The 24,968-nt window shown below is 44.3% G+C and overlaps 1 protein-coding gene across 9 annotated transcripts in view; it reads left to right on the top strand.

Annotated features, from left to right (window-relative positions):
* The first annotated feature begins 800 nt into the window (after positions 1 to 800).
* Positions 801 to 24,968, top strand: part of otofa (otoferlin a) — a 224,433-nt gene continuing 200,265 nt past the window's right edge. For all 9 annotated transcript variants that reach the window (XM_078399342.1, XM_078399345.1, XM_078399340.1 and 6 more), the window contains exons 1-2: positions 801 to 1,132; positions 20,749 to 20,807. In XM_078399342.1, coding sequence (XP_078255468.1) covers positions 1,054 to 1,132; positions 20,749 to 20,807 — 138 coding nt within the window. In that variant the 5' untranslated portion in view covers positions 801 to 1,053. The remainder of the gene's footprint in view (positions 1,133 to 20,748; positions 20,808 to 24,968) is intronic.

The raw sequence follows: 24,968 nt of genomic DNA on the forward strand, positions 1-24,968 counted from the left end.
AATCACCCAACTTGCTGATTGCATCCGCGATTATTGATTACATTAACAAAGCACGCTTTCCATTGCATGAAACTATGTTGACTGCCTCATTTTATCCTGGGTTTTTTTCTGTTTCCTCATATTATGTCCTTAATGATAAATTCCAATGTTTTGCCAACAACTGATACCGGCCTGTTTGATCTCCGGAGTCTTCCCATTGGGGAATTGCATATCTGGACAGGGGACCTCTTCCTATTTAATCCCCTCAATTTCCCCAGCACTTCTTCTTTACTGCTATCGCCTACTTCATGTCCCCTTTTGCCATTAGAACCATCGGATAACCTCTAACTCTGGACTATTTATTGTTCTCCCACACTGAAAAAATATTTGCCTATTGCCTCAGCCAATGTTTAAAAATTTCTCAACGTAATTTCTCCTGCCTGGATAGGAACACGCCCAAAATAGAATTCACGATAGACACAAAATGCTGGAGTAACTCAGCGGGACAGGCAGCATCTCTGGGGAGAAGGAATGGGTGACTTTTCGGGTCGAGACCCTTCTTCAGGTCACCCATTCCTTCTCCCCAGAGATGCTGCCTGTCCCGCTGAGTTACTCCAGCATTTTGTGTCTATCTTCGATTTAAACCAGCAACTGCAGTTCTTTCCTGCACATAGAATTCCCGATGTGCCTAATAACCCAATGCACCAGGAATCTCTTTCACCATGTATGTGTGTGCACTGGAAATGTATTTGCAGCAATCTACACACTGCATGTTCACGCCCCCCAACAGCTGGACTGACTTAACCGACGTCTGTTGCAGGTTGCAAATATGATTGTGGAGCAGTTTCAATTTTTAAAAAATTGTCAGCGATATCCGCTCTGTTAATGAATCGTCTAAATTATTTAGGGATCCTAACACCACACTGCATGCTCCGTGGTGAGTTGCCCAGGGGGGGAGGAGACGCCGAGTACTGCTTCTCTCTGTGGCTGCTCAGCGCTGTGTTGTACTGAGCGAGGAAGGCGAGCCAGAGTGTGGCGGCACCTGCTCTGGGCAGCACCCCACTCCAGCTCAGCATGGCTCTCGTAGTGCATCTGAAAACCGTCACCGATCTCCGGGGGAAAGGTGACCGCATCGCCAAAGTAACCTTTCGAGGTAAACTGAGAGAATCTCTCTATTTTGTGTTTTTTTGTCCGCGGATTGCATTTACATGGCAATGCGCCGCATCTGGATGCAGCGGGTTGGTTTTAATGCGATACCAGATTATTGGAGGTGGACTCCTCGAGAAATATCCAGGTGTGGGGCAGGCTGACTTGTACTATACCGGGCAAAATCCATTCAGTGTTGGCACGAAAGAAAGTTGTGATGTCCAGAGAAGTGGACTGGGCTCGGGGGAACTGGATATCAGTCTGAATTACTATCAAATGCTAAGCCTGGTATATTTTGATAATCCATCCATCAACCTGGTTAAGATAACTCTGCAATGTTGTGCCATTGCATCCTTTTAACAACGTGTTTAAAAAGTATTGTGGCAATTATATTATTTATATATTTGGCATATAATCTATGGTAATAGTCAACATGAATGCAGGTTGTGTTTGTTTTGATATCTGTCACGGCAGGAGCTAATATCTGTTCCAGTCTATCATGCGCGACAACATGCAGAAAAAAGTTTTTTTTTAATACCATCTGCATCCATGGCGATGGTGGTGGTTGCCGGCTGGGCTGGTGAATGGAAGGGTGAGGAATGGGGGCTTGTCGCCGGTGATGCTGGCGAAGCACACGATGCCTTCCACTTACTTTCGTGTCTTCCGTTGTGTCAGATGAGTGCAATCTGTAGGACGTGAACGGCGTTCAGGGGAGACGTTCAAATCAACATGTTTCTGTGAATTGTTTTTTTGCATCTTCTAGATACAGTAATAAAGTGTACAAATTGTTGCTGAGCCCTGTGTTAGTGCTTGGGATGACATTCTTCAGTCTGCTAATTTAACGAAGCGTTTTAAGCAAATGAACGGTTTCATATTGCCATTGAAATAGCGGACAAAGAAGATCTTAAATCCTGAAATCTTAAGCATTGACTCAGTAACGCGGCCAGTCATTATTTTGGTTTTATGGACGCCTAGAATGTTTGGATTTTTCTTTGGATTTTCCTCCAAAAAATGAAAATACGGAAAACACTCAGTGGGTCGGGCCGCAACTATGTTAAATGGGAGTTAACTTTCAGATCAATTCTTTTCTTATTCCCTTGATCACGGGTACAAGAAACATGGACATTGTCACGCCATCGGAATGTTATGAAATAACCCCTTCATCAGTTCTTGGGTTACCGTTGACTATTATTTAAGAAAATTGTATCATCTTCCGATGGAGCCCAGCAACCTCCTTCCCTCCAGGATGCTTAACTTTATCAATGTAATAAAAATATATTCCATAAATATATTCCATTCCATATTTTCCAGTTGGTGTCACTTTAGCGAAGACCGGGGGTTAAGCAAAATTATACTTTTATCTAACTTTTAAATGTTTAAATTATATTACATTTCCCCTGGCCTCAGATGGAAAGTTCTAAAAAACAGACGTACGGTGAACTGCAAGTTGAGCGGTGGGTACAGGACAACGTCCGGTGCTTCATTAGTCCAGTTGTTACATTTAACTAGGGAGTAGGAAGGGTTATTAGGTCACCATATTATAAAGTTGAAATTGCAGTCATGGAAGCATCTTTGGAACCGAGGAGTTTCATAGGCAGTTTAAATGGAGCCAATAATAGCTGCCAATTGACAAATAGCCTTGCCACCGTATGAGAGAGATAAATAACAATATCCTTTAGTGATGCTGGTTGGTGGGTAAATATCATATGAGACGAACACCTGCAGACTTCTGCTGACATTGCCTTTTTGCCATTATATTGTCACCCAATGAATTTGAGGCTGATTGCACGTACGATTAACTGAACAGCATAGTCAATTTACTCAGTAAACAATCTATTTAAAGGGCAGAGGAAACAAATTGCACCAAGTTCTCCCAGTAAAATTCGGATAATTCACTTCTACGCCCTCCCAAAAAGATAGTCACTGCAGTGCAATCTGCAGTAAAATCTTTCTTAGTCACCTTCAGTCGGCCATTTGGTGGGGAATCGCATTGGATCTTAAGGTGACTTTTAACCTTCTCATCTGCACCATTTTTAAGCTTGGTAGAGTCTGCCTCCTTATTACTAACTAACCACCTATTGCCTGACCAGATATTCTCTGATAATACTGGAATAGCTTCCTTTGTTCTCACTATGAACCAAGGTCAGGTGTATGCAATCAAACTCTCATGCATTTCACCTACCTTGTAGTCATGCATTTCACTCTTCATTGTGTGCTAGCATCATTGTTGATTAGGCAATGTTTCAATTTCACAATCTCACTTTCCATTTGTTGAAAACGTTCCAGAACTATATAGACATTCCTCTATCTATGTAACCGTTACCATTCCTGTTGTCATCCAAGGTACTCAAAACCATTCAATTCAATCCTCCTGATTATTCATACTTTTAATCCCTTCACCACTTGCAGTTGCACCATTACCTGGTAAGGTCCTAAGTTTTAGAACTCCCTTACTCAAGCACCTCACCTCTCCAACTCCCTACTTTTGAGGCACTATTTAAAATGATCGCTTTTGATCAAATGTATAATTGTCTGCCCTACTGTCGTACCAATTGTTTTGGTAGATAATTCTACTGTGAATTATCTTGCACAGATTACAGCATTAAAAATGCTACATAAATGCAATTAGCTGTTGTTATTTATTAAATATAGTAACTTGTAGAGTGTTGCAACCATTCTATACTGCAGCAGGGAGCCCAAACTTAAAAATCGTTGCGACTGAAATCAATGCCAAGCTCCATTCAAAGTGAGGGGTAACCTGCAATTTGGAACCTAAATGATCTTGATTGATTCAAAACTAAAAGAAAATCTCCCTGGGTTCCACCTAATGTTAAAAAAGGGTCCGAAATAACTTGCAATGCAAATATGTTGGTTTTATCATAGATTTAAAATCATTATTGTGCCAATATATTTTGTGTCAAAAATATTAACTAAGGTTGAAATACCTCTGAAATTACTTTTGATGTTTAGTTCAATCTTTTTGGCATGTCGGTACACTTGTACATGCATCTAGGAGAGAGGGAATGGGTGACAATTTGGGTCTCGACCCGAGATGTCACCCATTCCCTCTCTCCTAGATGCTGCCTGACCTGCTGAGTTACTCCAGCATTTTGTGATACCTTCGATTTGTGCCAGCATCTGCAGTTATTTTCCTACACATCTTGTACATGCATCAGTGAATTACATGTAGAAAGGCATATAAACATGATTATATAACAGTGTGAAAATATTTGTACTTTAGGAAATGTATTGAACATGCTGTCCTGCACAGCAAACTTTTCAATTGGGAAGCTTTCTCAGCTGTTTATCAACAGGTTTAAAAAGGATATAACCAGAATGATATTTTAATTATATCAAATAATTATGATGTGCTATTAAATAACCATTAAGAGAAATATCCAGCAGTGTTGCAGAAGATGATAGTCCTTCAATTGCCCATGGCTGTAATGCTACATAGTTTTGACGCATTTTGTTGAAGGAAAACAAAAGCTGAGTGTGTGTGCATATAAGTATGTTCATGTGTGTTCAATCAGACTAACGTAAAGCAGTTAAAACACTTTTTGGAAGTTAAAATACAGAATGTAATAGATCCATTCATTGAAATAAATTGATGAGCAGGTTAGGTAAAAGTCATTTAATCGTATACAGAAATATATGGGACAATAGAGCTGCTTGCACAAACTGTACATTGATGATGAAGGCGCTTTTTTTCCTGTTGTCTGTTGAATTATGGCAGAATATCTGAATGTCACCTTTATAATTTCAATGAAGAATAGCTGATGAGTGAGGCATTCTTTTGAAAGTACTCATCTCAAAGCCAGTCATTTTGCAGCAATGTACAAGTGAAATAAGAGATGCTGTTCTTCCAATTTCCATTGGGCCTCACTCTGACAGTGGAGGAGGCCCAGGACAGAAAGGTCAGTATGGGAATAAAGTGTTCAGCAACCGGCCAAGTCTATGGCCATTGTGTTTTCTGCAACAACTAAGGAGTCTAATTCCACTCATCTGCTTGATCCATACAAATGATTCTTTTAAGCAATTACCCAATTTGCAATTTGAAAATATACCTAGATTCTGAATACATTTGCAAGAAGCTGTATAAATAAATTTTCCTAACCTCGTCAATTATTTTGTGCTTCATAGGCAATAAGATGGCACTGGAAGTATCACGCATGACTCACAGCTCCAGACCTGACCTCCAGTGCTGTCTGTTTGCACATTCTCCCTGTGACCACGTCCCCCCTTCAGACTGGACTGGAACCAACCAGATATTATTACAAAAGTAATGATAATAATAATAATAATAATAATGCATTATATTTATATAGCGCTTTTCATATACTCAAAGACGCTTTACAGAGATTTAGAGAACATAGGGAAATGAATAAATAGATAAATAAGTAAATAAGTAAACGAACAGAGAAAGGAGACAGATGGTGAGGTGACCTTCAGTGGTTGAAGGCAGTACTGAACAGGTGAGACTTCAGCGATGTTTTGAATGTGGTGAGTGTGGAGGAGTCTCTAACGGTTTGGGGTAGTGAGTTCCATAGGGTGGGAGCAGCGATGGAGAAAGCCCTGTCCCCCCAGGATCTGAGTTTGGTCCGGATGTGGGGGGATAGGAGGTTGGCAGCAGCAGAGCGGAGGGTGCAGGTGGGAGTGTGCCTGTGGAGGAGGTTGGTCAGGTAGGATGGGGCCAGGTTATGGAGGGCTTTGTAGGTCATGAGGAGGATTTTGTACTGGATTCTCTGGGGGATGGGGAGCCAGTGGAGTTTGTAAAGGACGGGGGTGATATGGTCACGGATCGGGGTGTGGGTGAGTAGACGGGCAGCGGAGTTTTGAATGTATTGAAGTTTACTGATGATTTTTGAGGGTGCGCCATAGAGGAGGTTGTTGCAGTAGTCCAGACGGGAGGTGATGAAGGCGTGGATGAGGCTTTCTGCAGCTGTGGAGGAGAGGGATGGACGGAGACGGGCAATGTTTTTGAGGTGGAAGAAGGCTGTCTTTGTGATGTGTTTGATGTGTTTGTCGAAGGAGAGGGTTTGATCAAAGATGATTCCAAGATTCCGAATGTGAGGGGAGGTGGATACTGGGAGACCATCAATGTTGAGGATGAAGTTTTGGGTGGATTTGGTGAGCGTTTTTGGACCAATGATGATGATTTCAGATTTGTTGCAATTGAGTTTGAGGAAATTTGATTGAAGCCAAGATTTTATTTCAGTGATGCAGTTTGTCAATGTAGAGTGTGTGGTGGGGGAGATTGACTTGGTGGAGATGAGGAGCTGGATATCATCGGCGAAGCAGTGGAAGTTGAGACCATGACGGCGGATTAATTGACCAAGGGGGAACAGGTAGAGGATGAAGAGGAGGGGGCAAAGGACTGAGCCTTGGGGGACACCTTGGGGGGGGGAGGGGAGCGGTGGGGGATTTACAGTTGTTAATGGAGATGAACTGGTGTCTGTCAGAGAGGTAAGATTTGAACCAGGATAGGGCTGTGCCGGTGATGTTCAACATGCCGGTGATGATCAACAACATTCTTGAGCTTCCTCCTACATTCCAAAGATGCATTGATTATTAGGTTAATTGACTGCTGCAAATCACCCTCACTTTAAGTGACTAATGTAAATATTAGGGTCATGGTGAATGTTAACCAGCAAGCATCAGAGAGCCATTTACAGGGCGGCACAGTCTGAAAAAGGCTCTTGACCTGAAACATCACCCATCCCTTCTCTCCAGAGATGTGGCCTGTCCCGCTGAGTTACTCCAGCTTTTTGTGTCTATCTACAGTGTTAGACCAGCTGCGTCACAGTGCCAGAGACCTGGTTTCAATCCTGATTATGTGTGCTGTCTGTGTGGAGTATGCACATTCTACCTGTGACTGCCTTGCTTTTCTCTGGGTGCTCCGGTTTCCTCCCACATTCCAAAGACATGCAGGTTTGTTAGTTGATTGATTTCTGTGAATTGCCCCTGGTGTGTAGGATGTGGGGGTGGTCTAACATGGAACTGGCTCGAGCCACATTTTGATCTTTGGCCTTCCAGTATGTCCCTCCTTGCTCCAGCAACTGCCAGCTTGTGGCTATTTCCAACCGTTCCTTCTCCTTTCTCAATTGTCTTTTTTGGCTGTTTTTCTTTTTTTCTGCAAGGTGGCAGCTTCTAGCGAGAGAGCAGCCATCTCAGCTTCGGCTTCCATTTGAGCAGAGACCCTTGTAGTTGAACTGGCTACAGAACCAGATTTATATCTTGATCTTCATGCTGAAATGTTCGAGACACTATCCTGAGGTGTAATTTCTTCTCACACTTCAACACCTTGTTGCACAGCTTCTCCAACCTCATGGCAGAGGTCGAGTAATTGATCCAGATTAGATTGTACTTTCCTCGCATTGTCATCTGATTCCATTGGTTCCTTCTGGCATTCAATTAACTTGATGACATGTTCCACAACTTGTCTCTATCCTTCTGGTATCTTTCCAGGTAGGCTGCCTTTCCCAGCTCAGTGAGCTTGACGTTTCTCTTCTCATATCATCTTGATTCTGGCTCCGCATCTCCCTCCTGTGGTGATTCTTCTTCATACTTACCTGATGGAAGATCCATGATGAATTGATGCTTATCACAATGTTCTATAAACGCCAGAAGAATTCAAAACAGAATGGGTATTTCTTCAAAACACATTATTAACTTCAAGGTTATGAAGGTCTTCTTGCCAGTATCTATGGTAAACAAGCGCTAGGTGAGTACATCTTATCTTGTAGAAGCTCACAACATCGTTATTTTCAAGGTCATATACAGTGCTGGTTGCTTATCTTCAAGTAGCATAAACAAGCTTCTTACGGTTTCCAGTCATTCTGCAGAATATTCCCACAGGCTTTTAAACTTGTTCTTCTTGGTACAAATACGACTAAACAGTCAATCTACTCACGGTACCCATCCCCGAACTCTACCTCCGCTACATCGACGGCTGCATTGGTGCTACCTCTTGTACCCATGCAGAACTCACTGACTTCATACACTTCACTTCCAATTTCCATCCTGCCCTTAAATATACCTGGACTATCTCCGACATCTCCCTCCCATTTCTGGACCTCACCATCTCCATCACAGGAGACAGACTAGTGACGGACATTTACTATAAACCCACTGACTCGCACAGCTATCTGGACTACACTTCTTCCCACCCGGTCCCCTGCAAAAAGTCTATCCCCTACTCCCAATTCCTCCGTCTACGCCGCATCTGCGCCCGGGATGAGGTGTTTCATACTAGGGTGTCAGAGATGTCCTCATTCTTTAGGAAACGGGGCTTCCCCTCCTCCATTATAGATGAGGCTCTCACTAGGGTCTCTTCCACATCCCGCAGCTTTGCTCTTGCTCCCCCTCCCCCCACTCGCAACAAGGACAGAATCCCCCTCATTCTCATCTTCCAGCCCACCAGCCAGGGGATCCAACAAATCATCCGCCAACATTTCCGTCACCTACAACAGGACCCCACCACCGGCCATATCCCATCCCCTCCCCGCTCTGCGTTCCGCAGAGACCGTTCCCTCCATAACTCCCTGGTCCACTCGTCCCTTCCTACCCAAACCACCCCAACCCCGGGCACTTTCCCCTGCAACCGCAAGAGATGCAACACCTGTCCCTTTACCTCCCCTTCAACTCCATCCAAGGACCCAAACAGTCTTTCCAGGTGAGACAAAGGTTCACCTGCACCTCCTCCAACCTCATCTATTGCATCCACTGCTCTAGATGTCAACTTATTTACCTTGGCGAAACCAAGCGCAGGCTCAGCGATCGATTCGCTCAACACCTGCGCTCGGTCCACATTGACCAAACTGATCTCCCGATGGCCGAGCACTTCAACTCCCCCTCCTATTCCCAGTCTGACCTTTCTGTCATGGGCCTCCTCCAGTGCCATAGTGAGGCCCACCGGAAATTGGAGGAACAGCACCTCATATTTCGCCTGGGCAGCTTGCAGCCCAGTGGTATGAACATCGACTTCTCCAACTTTAAATAGTTCTTCTGTCCCTCTCTTCCCCTCCTCCTTCCCAGATCTCCCTCTATCTTCCTGTCTCCACCTATATCCTTCCTTGTTCCCGCCCCCCTGACATCAGTCTGAAGAAGGGTCTCGACCCGAAACATCACCCATTCCTTCTCTCCCGAGATGCTGCCTGACCTGTTGAGTTACTCCAGCATTTTGTGAATAAATACCTTCGATTTGTACCAGCATCTGCAGTTAATTTCTTATACTCATGGTACCCGGTCAATGAAATCTTCAATCTTCCAATGATCAAGGTGTAGACCGTGTCACTTTACCTGCAACCGGCAGATTCTTTGTTCCAGGATTGAACCTCTAATCTCTGGCAGAGATCCAGCTTCTTCTTCAGTTCCACTGTTGAATCAGATTTTACTTATCCACTCGTAGATCATTTTTTAACTTAAATGTAATGGAAGTTTCTATACCTTCTCAAAGTCCAACTTCAATGGCCATTACTGCCCAGGGATGTGGTGGAGATATAGCTTACGCACACACCGCACTCTAAGATATCAAAAACGAATCTTCCAAACGCTGTTTCTTGATTAATTGGTCTTTATTAAAGTAGCACAAATCAAAAGAATAATTCATAGCTTATCGTTCTTATCAACTGTTTCCTCTTTAAACAACACAGTCATTACCGTTTGGTCGTTACTGTGTGTTCGTTACCGTGTGGTAAAAAACTGTTTTCGCTCTATCCTCCGAGACTAAACTCGGAACGAGACTAAACGAGGATAAACTAGCCAATAATATAAAGAAGGATAGCAAAAGTTTTTTTAGGTACGTGAAGAAGAAAAAAATAGTCAAGGCAAATGTGGGTCCCTTGAAGACAAAAGCAGGGGAATTTATTATGGGGAACAAAGAAATGGCAGATGAGTTAAACCGTTACTTTGGATCTGTCTTCACTGAGGAAGATACACACAATCTCCCAAATGTTCTAGGGGCCGGAGAACCTAGGGTGATGGAGGAACTGAAGGAAATCCACATTAGGCAGGAAATGGTTTTGGGTAGACTGATGGGACTGAAGGCTGATAAATCACCAGGGCCTGATGGTCTGCATCCCAGGGTACTTAAGGAGGTGGCTCTAGAAATAGTGGAAGCATTGGAGATCATTTTTCAATGTTCTATAGATTCAGGATCAGTTCCTGTGGATTGGAGGATAGCAAATGTTATCCCACTTTTTAAGAAAGGAGGGAGAGAGAAAACGGGTAATTATAGACCAGTTAGTCTGACATCAGTGGTGGGGAAGATGCTGGAGTCAATTATAAAAGACGAAATTGCTGAGCATTTGGATAGCAGTAACAGGATCATTCCGAGTCAGCATGGATTTACGAAGGGGAAATCATGCTTGACAAATCTACTGGAATTTTTTGAGGATGTAACTAGGAAAATTGACAGGGGAGAGTCGGATGTGGTGTACCTCGACTTTCAGAAAGCCTTCGACAAGGTCCCACATAGGAGATTAGTGGGCAAAATTAGAGCACATGGTATTGGGGGTAGGGTACTGACATGGATAGAAAATTGGTTGACAGACAGAAAGCAAAGAGTGGGGATAAATGGGTCCCTTTCGGAATGGCAGGCAGTGACCAGTGGGGTACCGCAAGGTTCGGTGCTGGGACCCCAGCTATTTACGATATACATTAATGACTTAGATGAAGGGATTAAAAGTACCATTAGCAAATTTGCAGATGATACTAAGCTGGGGGGTAGTGTGAATTGTGAGGAAGATGCAATAAGGCTGCAGGGTGACTTGGACAGGTTGTGTGAATGGGCGGATACATGGCAGATGCAGTTTAATGTAGATAAGTGTGAGGTTATGCACTTTGGAAGTAAGAATAGAAAGGCAGATTATTATCTGAATGGTGTCAAGTTAGGAAGAGGGGATGTTCAACGAGATCTGGGTGTCCGAGTGCATCAGTCACTGAAAGGAAGCATGCAGGTACAGCAGGCAGTGAAGAAAGCCAATGGAATGTTGGCCTTCGTAACAAGAGGAGTTGAGTATAGGAGCAAAGAGGTCCTTCTACAGTTGTACCGGGCCCTGGTGAGACCGCACCTGGAGTACTGTGTGCAGTTTTGGTCTCCAAATTTGAGGAAGGATATTCTTGCTATTGAAGGCGTGCAGCGTAGGTTCACTAGGTTAATTCCCGGAATGGCGGGACTGTCGTATGTTGAAAGGCTGGAGCAATTAGGCTTGTATACACTGGAATTTAGAAGGATGAGGGGGGATCTTATTGAAACATATAAGATAATTAGGGGATTGGACACATTAGAGGCAGGAAACATGTTCCCAATGTTGGGGGAGTCCAGAACAAGGGGCCACAGTTTAAGAATAAGGGGTAGGCCATTTATCATATCATATCATATACATACAGCCGGAAACAGGCCTTTTCGGCCCTCCAAGTCCGTGCCGCCCAGTGATCCCCGTACATTAACACTATCCTACACCCACTAGGGACAATTTTTACATTTACCCAGCCAATTAACCTACATACCTGTACGTCTTTGGAGTGTGGGAGGAAACCGAAGATCTCGGAGTAAACCCACGCAGGTCACGGGGAGAACGTACAAACTCCTTACAGTGCAGCACCCGTAGTCAGAATCGAACCTGAGTCTCCGGCGCTGCATTCGCTGTAAAGCAGCAACTCTACCGCTGCGCTACCTAGAACGGAGATGAGGAAGAACTTTTTCAGTCAGAGAGTGGTGAAGGTGTGGAATTCTCTGCCTCAGAAGGTAGTGGAGGCCAGTTCGTTGGATGCTTTCAAGAGAGAGCTGGATAGAGCTCTTAAGGATAGCGGAGTGAGGGGGTATGGGGAGAAGGCAGGAACGGGGTACTGATTGAGAGTGATCAGCCATGATCGCATTGAATGGCGGTGCTGGCTCGAAGGGCTGAATGGCCTACTCCTGCACCTATTGTCTATTGTCTATTGACCCAATCTCTGTGGCTACGCCAGCCTCCTCAGATGTAGACATGCCCCTCTATGTATCAAATCCCACCTTCCAAAGTACAGACAAATAGAAATTAGAAATATTAAACATGGCCATAATACAATAACAGTAACTAATTTAAGCGTAAATAGCTCCTACATGCTCTATAAATACATCTTTCTTTATAGTTATAAAGTAGCTCGCCTTACTATAGATTTCATCAAATTTGATTATTTTTGTAAGTTATACTGTGACCTGAGCAGCTTTAGATAGCAGTGATTTACCCCAGACCCTTGGTGAAATAGACTTCTGGGGCTTATTGGAGGCATTGGATACCATTAAGATTCTCACAGACCATCATTCATCAAACAAGGCTACAGTCTGATCTTAGAAACATAGAAAATAGGTGCAAGAGGAGGCCATTTGGCCTTTTGAGCCAGCACCGCCATTCATTGTGATCATGGCGATAATCTACAATCAGTAACCTGTGCCTGCCTTCTCCCCATATTCCTTGATTCAACTAGCCCATAGAGCTCTATCTAACTCTCTTTTAAATTCATCCAGTGAATTGGCCTCCACTGCCTTCTGTGGCAGAGAATTCCACAAATTCACAACTCTCTGGGTGAAAAAGTTTCTTCTCACCTCAGTTTTAAATGGTTTCCCCTTTATTCTTAGACTGTGTCCCCTGGTTCTGGACTCCCCCAACAATGGGAACATTTTTCCTGCATCTAGCTTATCTAGTCCTTTTATAATTTTATACGTCTTTAAATTGCTTGGATGTGTGGCGGATCGGGCCACTCCTTGGGTCAGCCCCCTCGTTACGTGACGGACAGGGAGAGGGGTTAAAAGCCAGACCAAGGGAAGGCGTAGCTATTCCCTAGGAGAACTACGCTGTGGGCAGGAGCTCACAGCCTAATAAAGAATCTCACAAAACACTGCCTGGCGTCTTGCCTTTCTCTGGCCTCCGCCAGGCCACTACATTGGTGACCCCGACGTGATTTGAACACGCAGCCTTCTGATGAGGCCGGTCTCCCCCAACGTTGGACACCTGTCGTCCGTGGATGCGACGTACGCGCGCATCCTGGCGGACTTCCCGGACATTGTGGAAACCCACTTCTCCTCCTCCGCTCCCAAGCACGGGGTGCAACATCACATCCCCACCACCGGCCCACCCGTGCACGCCCGAGCGCGGCGTCTCGCTCCAGACAAGCTCCGTCTAGCTCGAGAGGAGTTTCGTCAAATGGAGTCAATGGGCATCGTGCGCCCCTCCGATAGCCCGTGGGCGTCACCACTCCACTTGGTCCCCAAGGCGGACGGGGGTTGGCGACCGTGCGGGGACTATCGGCGCTTAAATGACGCGACCGTTCCCGACAGGTACCCGGTTCCGCACATCCAGGACTTTAATGCCCACCTGGCCGGAGCTTCCGTGTTCTCCAAGGTGGATCTTGTGCGTGGATATAATCAAATCCCGGTCCACCCCGATGACATCCCCAAGACTGCCATCATCACCCCGTTCGGCCTATTCGAGTTCCTACGGATGCCGTTCGGGTTGAAGAACGCCGCACAGGCCTTCCAACGGCTTATGGACTGTGTGTGCCGTGGCCTGGAATTCGTCTTTGTGTATTTGGACGACGTACTCGTGGCCAGCCGCTCGAAGCAGGAGCACTGCACCCACCTCCGCCAGCTGTGTAAACGCCTCAGCGAGTACGGTTTGTCCATCAACACTTCCAAGTGCCGTTTTGGGGTGACGTCCATCGATTTCCTCGGCCATCGGGTGACCCCACAAGGGGTGGTACCTCTTCCGGACAGGGTCGAAGCTGTCCGCCGTTTCCCCCGACCGACCACTGTCAAGGGCCTGCAGGAATTCGTTGGGATGGTCTCGTTCTATCACCGCTTCCTGCCGTCGGTGGCCAGAACTATGCGCCCACTCTTCCACCTCATGGCTGGTCGCCGCAAGGAGCTCGAGTGGGACGACGAAGCAGGAGCGGCCTTTGAGCAGGCTAAGGAGGCCCTAGCCAGGGCCACGATGCTCGTCCATCCTAAGGAGGATGCCCCAACCGCCCTGACCGTGGACGCATCTGAGGTGGCGGTTGGTGCGGTGCTAGAGCAGCACATCGACGGGTGTTGACGGCCACTCGCCTTCTTTAGCAGGCACCTCAGCGGAGCCCAACGGCATTACAGCGCGTTCGACCGGGAGCTCCTCGCCCTCTACCTCGCGGTACGCCACTTTCGGTACTTCCTAGAGGGGAGACCCTTCACCGCGTTCACCGACCATAAGCCACTCACCTTTGCGTTCGCAAAGGTTTCCGATCAGTGGTCTGCGCGGCAACAGAGACAATTGGCTTATGTGTCGGAATACACCACCTCGATTCGGTTCGTGGAAGGAAAAAACAACAGGGTGGCCGACGCCCTGTCTAGACCCGCGATCCACGCCGTCCTACAAATGGCCGGGGGGATCGACTATTCCGCCCTAGCAGCCGCACAGCTGGGGGACGAGGAGATGGCCGCCTATCGTACGGCCGTGTCCGGCCTGCAGCTGGAGGACATTGTCTGTGGCCCCGGGGATACAACACTGTTATGCGACACCTCCACTGGCCTGCCGCGGCCCATCGTCCCTGTCGTCTGGCGTCGCAGGGTATTCGAGGTGCTCCACGGGCTGTCTCACCCCTCCATTCGGGCGACGGTGGCCCTTGTATCCTCCCGTTTCATGTGGCACGGGCTGCGTAAGCAGGTCGCACACTGGGCACGCACCTGCATCCCGTGCCAAACTTCAAAAATCCAGCGACACGTGCGTGCGCCTCTGCAAGAGTTTCGTGTCCCTCGGCAGCGCTTCGACCACATTCATGTGGACATCGTGGGGCCCCTGCCGCCGTCCCGGGGCATGACCCACCTCTTCACGGTGGTAGATCGCTTCACGCGGTGGCCGGAGGCCATTCCGCTGGCAGACACCTCGACGGCCACCTGCGCGCGGGCCTTGGCGGCGCACTGGATCGCCCGGTTCGGGGTGCCACTGGACATTACATCCGACCGGGGGCCACAGTTCACTTCGGAACTGTGGTCGGCCATGGCAAGACTCTTGGGTGTCAGCCTACACCACACTACGGCGTACCATCCACAGTCGAACGGGTTGGTGGAACGCTTTCACCGCCAGCTGAAAGCTGCCCTGAAGGCTCGGCTCACGGGCCCAGACTGGGTGGACGCCCTGCCGTGGGTGTTGCTGGGGATCCGCACCGCACCCAAGGAGGACTTGGCCTCCTCCTCCGCCGAGTTGGTGTACGGGGCCCCCTTGACGGTTCCCGGGGAGTTCATCCCACCAGCCCAGGGTCGAGTGGAGCAGCCGTCTGACGCCCTGCAACGTCTTCGGCAGACGGTGGGCAGGCTGGCACCTGTGCCCACGTCACGTCATGGGACATTCCAGCCACACGTCCCTGCCGCTCTGGAGGACTGCCAGTTTGTATTCCTGCGCAGGGACGCACACCGATCACTTCTCCAGCGGCCATACGAGGGCCCCTTCCGGGTCCTGCAACACGGCTCGGCCACATTCGTTCTGGACATGGGGGGCCGCAGAGAGACTGTTTCGGTCGCACGGCTGAAGCCGGCACACGTGGACATTGATCGGCCGGTGCTGGTTGCGCAGCCCCGCCCGCGCGGTCGCCCCCCGTCCAAGCTACCCCCTACGGTCTCTGTTTCGACCCCTCCACCTGTCGGTCAGCCGCCGGTCCCTGCGCCGGTCATGGTGCGCACCCGGGCTGGTCGCCTCGTGCGCCCTCCTGTCCGTTTTGTACCTCCGGTTCTTGGGGGGGGTCCTGTGGCGGATCGGGCCACTCCTTGGGTCAGCCCCCTCGTTACGTGACGGACAGGGAGAGGGGTTAAAAGCCAGACCAAGGGAAGGCGTAGCTATTCCCTAGGAGAACTACGCTGTGGGCAGGAGCTCACAGCCTAATAAAGAATCTCACAAAACACTGCCTGGCGTCTTGCCTTTCTCTGGCCTCCACCAGGCCACTACAGATGTCTACATCTTCAATTGCTTGGATGTCTACTTTCTTTAAGCAGCTGGGGCATAGCTACCTTGACTCATGGTTTAAATGCTTCATCGTTGTACTTGGCAAGTACTCCTCCACATTAGTTCACATGACTCTCCACTGTACAGGCATTTGAGTGAATGTTCAACACACCCACTCACACCAGTTAAAACATGTTAAATTGTTTTCTTTGTTCCCCTCAAAAACCCAGCTCACTGTTGATCGGAGTAATTTCTAACCTACAACTTTTCGTTTCATCCACAAAAGTAACCTCCACCTTTGTGAATTTATAAATCACATGCAATAGGACCTACCAACATGTCCCATGCATATAGAATCAGAAACATTTATAGGAATGAATAATGCAGCTGCACAGGCAATAATTCCCTGGGAAGGCTAAATTGTGTAGGCGTGTAACAATCCAATGCTTTCTGTTGATTTCAAGGAAGGGCCCACCAACAGGTAGATACCTGTTACAAGGAGTTCCACGTGGAAAGTGGATCCTGGAGACTTACCCTGCCTGGTAATTTAGCTGATTAAGAGAGATTAAAAAAAAATAAAGTTAAGAAAGAAGGCAAAGGAATAAAGATTTCTGATGTGCATGATCAAATATAAAATCCTAGCTGACCTCTTCCAACTAAAGAGATTAATTTCTAATAGATTTGAAAAAAATAATAGAAGCTTTGGAAAACAAATGACTTGCACTGATTTTTTTTTAATTAATTCTTAACTTTTGGGACCTGGGCACTGCTAGCAAAGGCAGTATTTATTTCCTCATCCTTATTGCCCCAGGAATGCAACAGTGACTGCCGTCTTGAGCTGTTCTAGTCCTTCTAGTGAAGCAGCGCCCACAATACATTTGGGGAAGGAGATGCAGGATTTAGATTCAGGGATGACAAAGTACCAATCATATACACCGATCAGCCAAAACATTAGGACCACCTGTCGAATATGTTGTTGGTCCTCCGTGTGCTGCCAAAGCAGCGCTGACCCGCCGAGGCATGGACTCTACAAGACCCCTGAAGGTGTCCTGTGATATCTGGCACCAGAACGTTAGCAGCAGATCCTTCAAGTCCTGTAAGTTGCGAGGTATGCCTCTGTGGATCGGCCTTGTCGATCCAGCACATCCCACAGATGCTCAATCAGATTGAGATCTGGAGAATTTGGAAGCCAGGGCAACACCGTGAACACTTCATCATGTTCCTCAAACCATTCCCGAACAATGTGTGTAGTGTGACAGGGCGCATTATCCTGCTGAAAGAGGCCACTGGCATCAAGGAATACCATTGCCATGAAGGGGTGTACCTGGTCTGCAACGATGTTTAGTTAGGTGACACGTGTCAAATTGACGTCCACATGAATGGCCAGACCCAGGGTTTCCCAGCAGAACATTGCCCGGAGCATCACACTCCCTCCACCGGCTTGTTGTCTTTCCGCAGTCGGTTCAGACCAGACGGGATAGCCTTTGTTGCCCTCGCGCATCGATGAGCCTTGGGCACCCAACATCCTGTCACCAGTTTGTGGTTTGTCCCTTCTCGGACCACTGTCGGTAGGTACTCGCCACTGCTGACCAGGAGCACCCCACAAGCCTTGCCGTTTCAGAAATGCTCTGACCCAGTCGTCTGGCCATAACAATTTGGCCCTTGTCAAAGTCGGTCAGGTCTTTACTCCTGCCTCCAACGCATCAACTTCAAGAACTGACTGTTCACTTGATGCCTAATATATCCCACCCCTTGACATATGCCATTGTAAGAAGGTACCAATGTTATTCACTTCACCTGTCAGTGGTCATAATGTTTTGGCTGATCAGTGTATTTTTAAGTTAGGATGGTGTTCAACTTGGAATGGAATCTGCTGGTGGATTGTGCCTGGAATACTACTCTGAGGAACTCCTCCAGTGTTTTCCTGGGCCTGGGATTATTGATTATTGATCTATGGCAACCACAACCATTTTCCTTTCTGAGACCAAATATAGACACACAATGCTGGGACTCAGTGGGACAGGCAGCATCTCTGGAGAGAAGGAATGGGTGATGTTTTGGGTTGAAACCCTTCTCCAGACTTTTGTCTTCAGACTTTTATCTTCAGACTTCTTCAGCATTTTGTGTACCTGTCCCGCTGAGTTACTCCAGCATGTTGTGTCTATCTTTGGTTTAAACCAGCATCTGCAGTTCCTTCCTACACTTTCCCTTTGTGAGATGTCTGACTCTAACTACTGATGTGTTTTTTTTAATGTCCATTGATTTCAGTTTGATCACATCACCTTGATGCCAATCACAGTCAACTGCTGCCCTGATAAATCACTTTTATCACACCACATGATTGACCAAAGTTGTGAAGTAGTCTACAGTAAAGTGGACCTGCCAAAATCCAAATAAATGTCACATGTTGACATCACTGATGACACACATCTTCCATCATCTTGTCAATGTTTAAGACCAGATTGGACTGTCATTAGCTGGATTGGATTTGTCCTGAATTTTCCAAGAAGTTCTAAGAGCAATTGCTGGAGAAATGGCAGCAATGCAATTGTACTGGAACAATAGGAGATGCAGCAAGTTATTGAGTACTTAAGCACTACGGTTAACACGTTGCCTGATCCCACAGTCTTTATTTTATCCAGCATTCTCAGCTGTTTCTTGCTATCACATGCAGTGGACTGAAATAGCTGAAGACTATCTTCTGTGCTGGAGGGGTCTCAGAGACAAAATTTCAACAATATGTCTCTCCTCAGGTCATATCAGGACCAAGAGTGGAGAGGCAAGAGCCAGTTCAAAGAAGAGAGGAGATGGGGTGAGACACTTCTCACCCTCTCAACTCGCTATGAACATTTCTGTAGTGATCAGATCTGACTGTCCTGTTGGGAAATGTTGGCGGCCTCAACAATGTGGCCTGTTTAACCAATTATATTGAATATTAAATGCGAGAACAATCTATCATCGTGAAAAAAGTACTATGATCTGTTGCTTCTCCTGTCATTTCTGAGCCTCCACTGCTGGATATGTGTTCCAGAAACTTCTATGATAAGTTTGGCCAAATCCATTCCTGAATAAATCAGTTTAAATTTATTTACTTAAAAGGGGTGCACAAAAAAAACAGGCATATTGGTTTATGCTAACCACCTCAGATTATTGGTATGCCATCGGAGCCTGTGCACTCTGCTGATTCCTAAAATAAAAGGAATTGGATTTCACAAATCTTTGACTGCTTATTAATCCACATCTGTAAAAATAAAAAACGTTTCCAGTTTCAAAGAAGTGCTTGAAAATGATTTAACAGGAAAGATAAAGAGACTTATTTATTTTGTGTCGCACCACTGAAATGTGTCAAATTGGTTTGTATATTTTGCTCCATTGTTCAGTGCGAACCAAATGTTTTAAGTCTGATAAATACCTGTACAAGAAACTCATAACTGGTGGTTCCAAACTCTATCTATTTAGATATTATAAACACATAATATCAAAATTGTATATTGTTGCTGATATTCCTACAAATATACTTTTTAAAATGTTTCAAAGCACAAAAATCATTTTTATGTAATTGGAGTCTCTTAGGAAGATCTAATTCTTAATCTAATTCTTCCCTCAAGGCTTTATTTTTCAATTGAAGCAAGTAAGGTGTTCCATTACTAATCCCCACTTAAGGGCAAACCAAATTTCTCATGTTATAGATGGAGCAGGTTACAAAACCCTATATACTGAATTCATTTAGCCACCAACTGCCATGACAGCAGCACCTCAATCCTCTTTGATTGGAAATAGAGGAAGGATTAAGATGGATGGTAGGTAGGTCAGCGTGAGTAAATGGAATGTTTAAATTGATTGCAGAAAGAGACCTATAAAAGTCAAAAAGAGATTGGGTTGAGAAAGAGGAATTAAAAGGAGACTGAAAGGAAAACATTCAAAATTAAATTAAACATTTGACATTTTAAAGGTTGCAAATACAGCTCTCACTCAGCCTGATGTCTCAATTGTTCAGTTACTAGGGAAGAGGTGTGAAATGGTCCATTGAGTATCATTTGATTGTTTTGGTTGTTGATTCCAAGCTAATTTTAACTCCTGAAAATACTAATATGCACTAAAAAGGATTCGTGAGGCATCTCCATTTTTTTTTAATGTGCATCACTCCATTGTTTTGCTGCTTCCAGTATAGAGCATCTCAGAAAGAATCAGGTTTTTCAATGAAATATTTCCATTGATTTGTTAAAGCATTTTGTTTCCCCTTCTTAATCATCAAAATTGCCAACTGCATTATAATATAAAATAAATGCTGCCATATTCAAATATGTTCCAAATGTACATAAGGATTTGGAGCCTCTGACTATTGTCACACATTCATTCTCTAAGAATATTCCAATCCAAATTAATAAACTGTTAACTGTTAAGAGTCAGTACAGATGACGACAGTTCAGTTTGGACAGAATTGTGATGCTGAAAAATCTGTGGATGCTTAAAATCTGAAACAGAAATTGCTGGAAATGCTCGGAAGGCCAGCAGCATGCGCAGAAAAAATGTTGCCTGTGTTGCTGAGTGTTATGCCGATATTGTTTATTTCAAGTGATTGTGAAAAATACAACTGAAGCCAGCTTGTATAAACATTGACTAATTCTGTGTTCATTGCCTTTTTCTGACATGTTTTTCTCTGCTAAATTTCAAGGGCTCTCATTTTATACAAGAGTTCTGGAAAACTGTGAAGATGATGCACAATTTGATGAGGTAAAAATTATTTTGTCATTTATTTTCTGATTTAAACAGCAGTGAAACTTTAACAAATGTTCCGGCCAGCAGGAGATTCACACAAACTGTTTTAATCCATAAGCTGTATATATTTGGTTTTGATTTATTTAATTATATTGCTCATCTCTTTTTTTGAGGGTGTAGTTTTTTTTCTGTATTTTAAGGGATGATAAAATGCATTTTCATTATATAATATATTTCACAGTAATATATTTTGCTAATTAAAGATGGATATGTTTGAAATATTGTATTCACGTAGACATGAAGATGGTACTGACTATTAATAAATTTATAGTTGAAAGATTATGATGTTTATTGTTCTCTCTTGGATATTTATGCATGGGATTAAACATTCATATGCATTAGATTAAACAATCATAGAGTACACAGAAATGGCAAAAATAAATACTGGAGGAATTATTTTTCCTAAATGCAAGTTTGTATGTTTCAGCAGCTGTCACAAATATTAAGTTTCTTATTAAGTGCTGAGTAACTCAGAATGACAGGCAGCATCTGTGGAGGGCATGGACAGATTACTTTTCAGGTTGCCTATCCTTTCCCTCCACAGATGCTGCCTGACTTGCAGAGTTGTCCCAGCACTTTGTGTGTTTATTCAAGATTCCAGCATCTGTAGTTCCTTGTGTATCTATTTTCATATTAAAGTGTGTAAATAGCTAAATTAATTGCCCAATAATGGACTAAAGTTTTTTTTAAATTACCTAATCATAGGTAGCTGTACCCCAACTTGTAAATTAATGTGGACATAAAGTGCTAGAGCAATTCAGCGGGTCAGGCAGCATCCCTGAAGAACATGGATAGGTGATGTTTCACGTCGGGACCCTTCTTTGGGCTTCATATAAATGTGCAGACCAGGCCTCAGTGGTTATCATGTGAACACACCTGATTGTTTTTATGCCACAGATTTATTAACGTGCAATTTTATATGCTGGAATAGAACTTGCTGAGGTATAAACAACAGAGATGTGGAAATTTGAAATGGCTACTGTAATTGGAAATTGTCCTCAATTGGATGAAGCCAAAGGTGTTTGCCTTGCAGTGCTAGGCTGTGACTTCTGCATGAGGAACTAAACTCAAGAAGGTTGTATTCAAGCTCTTTAATTAAGGTTCTTGCATCAAATTTTCAATTACCCCAGCTTTAAGTCATAATATTCTAGCTATACAGCCATTGAAGTACAAGATATAACATTTAAAATCTGTTAAATGGTGATGGTGAATAAAAGATGAAAGAAATCCTGTTAAAAACTGCAAGCCTTAAACCAAATCTGAGAGATTTAATTCAAAATAAAGTCACAAAATAACAATAACATCACAATTTGAATATCTTCTATTGGAAAAAAATGTTACTCATTTTGCATTATATGCTTTAATAAAATATTGTTTAATAAAATAGTCATTACGGAAAATAACAATTGCCATGCTCTTATTCTGCCTGACAACTAAAATGCTTGGTCTGGAAATTCCAGTTGCCATTCTGTGTGAGCACTTGTACATCTTTAGTAATTCTTTGTATATTGAAACATGAATACATTTTGTCTTTTCAGTTAATGATAAAAAACTGAGTTTAACATGCATTCAGCTGTTGATGATATTTTGATTTGTGTTTGTTTAATTGTCAAAGAAAAAATTCAATTTGATATTCCAAAAAACCTTGGAAATTTTTAAATGGTAGAATATTTTTGATAAGTTGATCACCAGCTTTCAAACATTTAGTCAGGAACTCATAATTCAGCTTTATAGGACTTTGGTTAGGCCATATTTGGAGTATTGCATACAGTTCTGGTCGCCCCAATGCAGGAAGGATGTGGAGTCTTTGGAGAGGGTGCAGAGGAAGTTTACCTGAATGATGCCTGGATTTGGGGGTTTTAACTACAGGTAGAGGATGGACGGACTTGGATTGTTTTCTCTGGAATGCCGGAGGCTGAGGGGAGACCTGATAGAAGTATATAAAATTAAGAGAGTCACCTATAGGTAGACAGTTGGAACCATTTTATCAGGTTGGAAGTATCAAATATTGGAGACCATAGCTTCCATATAACTGACAAACTGATAGGCTGCCCCTCTGCCCCTTTGTCAATACTACTATGTGATGAGCGGTAATTTTCCAGTAACAGTAATTAGCAAAAGTACAATGCTTACCAGATTTTCAGCTAACACGTAAAACATCATTTGCACAGTATAATCACTCGTTCCATGCTGCCACCTGTCGCTCTGGTCAGTACTGTCAGTTTTCCCAAAGCTGCCTCTCTTTCCTTCCAGAAAAAAATTCCATGAAATTACTCCTTCTCCAAGGATGGGTTGCAGTGGGTTAATCAGCCTTGAAGAGCGAGATCTCTTCAAAGATGGACACTCAGTCAAAGAGGAAAGAGAGCTTCGGGTCAGTCAGATAGATCCTGTGGCATCCAGACCTACTGTTACTCCCACCCCTCCCCTTCAGATCACTTAAATATAAGTATTTAATGAGTACTTAGGTGAAGATAGGTAAATATTTGAAATATATTGTGGGTAACTTGCACTGAAGAGGAATTGGGGCCAGAGTAGATCAACCATGATCATATTGAATGGTGGGGCAGGTTTAAGTTGCCTTGTGGTCTCCTCCCACTCCTTTTTAAATATTAATTGTCATATGTGGTCCCAAGCACCACATAGAAAATTGCATGTAAGGCTTGAACGAGGCTTGTGCAAAAGCAGAATAATATACCTCTTTGTGCTGAAGCTTCCTTTGAATTTGTCCAAAAATACATACTACTCCAGCAGTAAATTTGTCCCTTTGCTCCCTTATATTTGGAGATGCACACAAACATCTGTCTTCCTCCACATTATTTACCACTTCTTTTGAGGCTACGCGATTGTTGACTAGTCCCTCTGCCCACATGAAAATTACTGTGCTTATCCAGAATAGGCATAATTTTCCAGTTCTGACCCTAATCTCCCAATACATGAATATCCATCTAAAGTAATCTGGACTATCTGTTGAACTTGCATTTACGCATTTGCATCATCTGCAAATTTACAAATCATAAACCCACCTAAATCCAGATCATTGAAGCTGGAGCAATGCATTCAAATCCACCTAAGGCTAGTTGGTGCCAAGTCGTTTTTCAACCCAGCTTGATTTATTGTCATTAATACCAGAGGCTCAAATGTTAGTGAATCTACTATATTATTATTGAAAGACTTTGAATTGCATTTGTTCTAATAGTGTGGGCTTACCTCCCACTATCTGTGTAACATCCTCAAAATATGCAGTTAGATTTTTAGAACGTTGCTCACTTTTTCTCAGCCTAATCTGATTGCCTGATTCCGTTTAAGAACTCACCCCAAAGATCTTCAATCTATTTCCTATTACCATAGTCAAACTATTGGGCCCATAATTATTGCACCCGACTCTATCTGCATTATTCCATGCTCATCTTGACCCCCATTTCAAAGCTGGAAAAAACAAGTCCCTGGAGGCAAACATTCGCCTTGATTTTGTGACTGCTGCCAATCTCTGAGAGATCAAGGAATGGTGAAGGTTTTCAGACAACTATAAAATATTAAACTTCTGCTTCACAGTTTCCTGACTTAAATTAATTTTGGTCCTTCATATTAATACCATATTACAGAAACTGGTACTTTTATTGTCTGTTTACGTGCTTATTATTCAAGGAAGCAATTTAACATAAGTTAGGTTGCATTAGTGATGATTTCTAGGTACACTTGTGCCCATCGGAGAATTGGCCCTAGAATTTCAGTGCACAACTGACTTTGTTTCTCAAACATCAGTCCTGTACCCAATAATCTGACAATTATGTACTGCCTGCAACCTTCCTTACTTGCTTAAATTGGAGCTATGATTTTCTTTTGTGAACAGTTCCAAAAATAGGAGTAGTGTGTTGCTCTGGCATTGCCAATGAAACTTAAGTCAGAGAGTCTAAACTTAATTTTGCACTTAACCAGCTTCTGTGTTTATTGTTGAGGGTATGTGAAATCTTATGACTGGTTGTTCCACCACTGAGTTTATCCTTTTAGTATTTTTGCATAATACCTATCAGCTGCAATCTCTGCCTCATTGGCCACCCTGTATCTTGCAGCAGCATTGAGTCCAGTCATAGCACTGGATTCATTCAAGGCAGACAA

This window comes from Rhinoraja longicauda, chromosome 5 (genome assembly GCF_053455715.1).
Source record: "Rhinoraja longicauda isolate Sanriku21f chromosome 5, sRhiLon1.1, whole genome shotgun sequence".
Taxonomy (NCBI): Eukaryota; Metazoa; Chordata; class Chondrichthyes; order Rajiformes; family Arhynchobatidae; genus Rhinoraja; species Rhinoraja longicauda.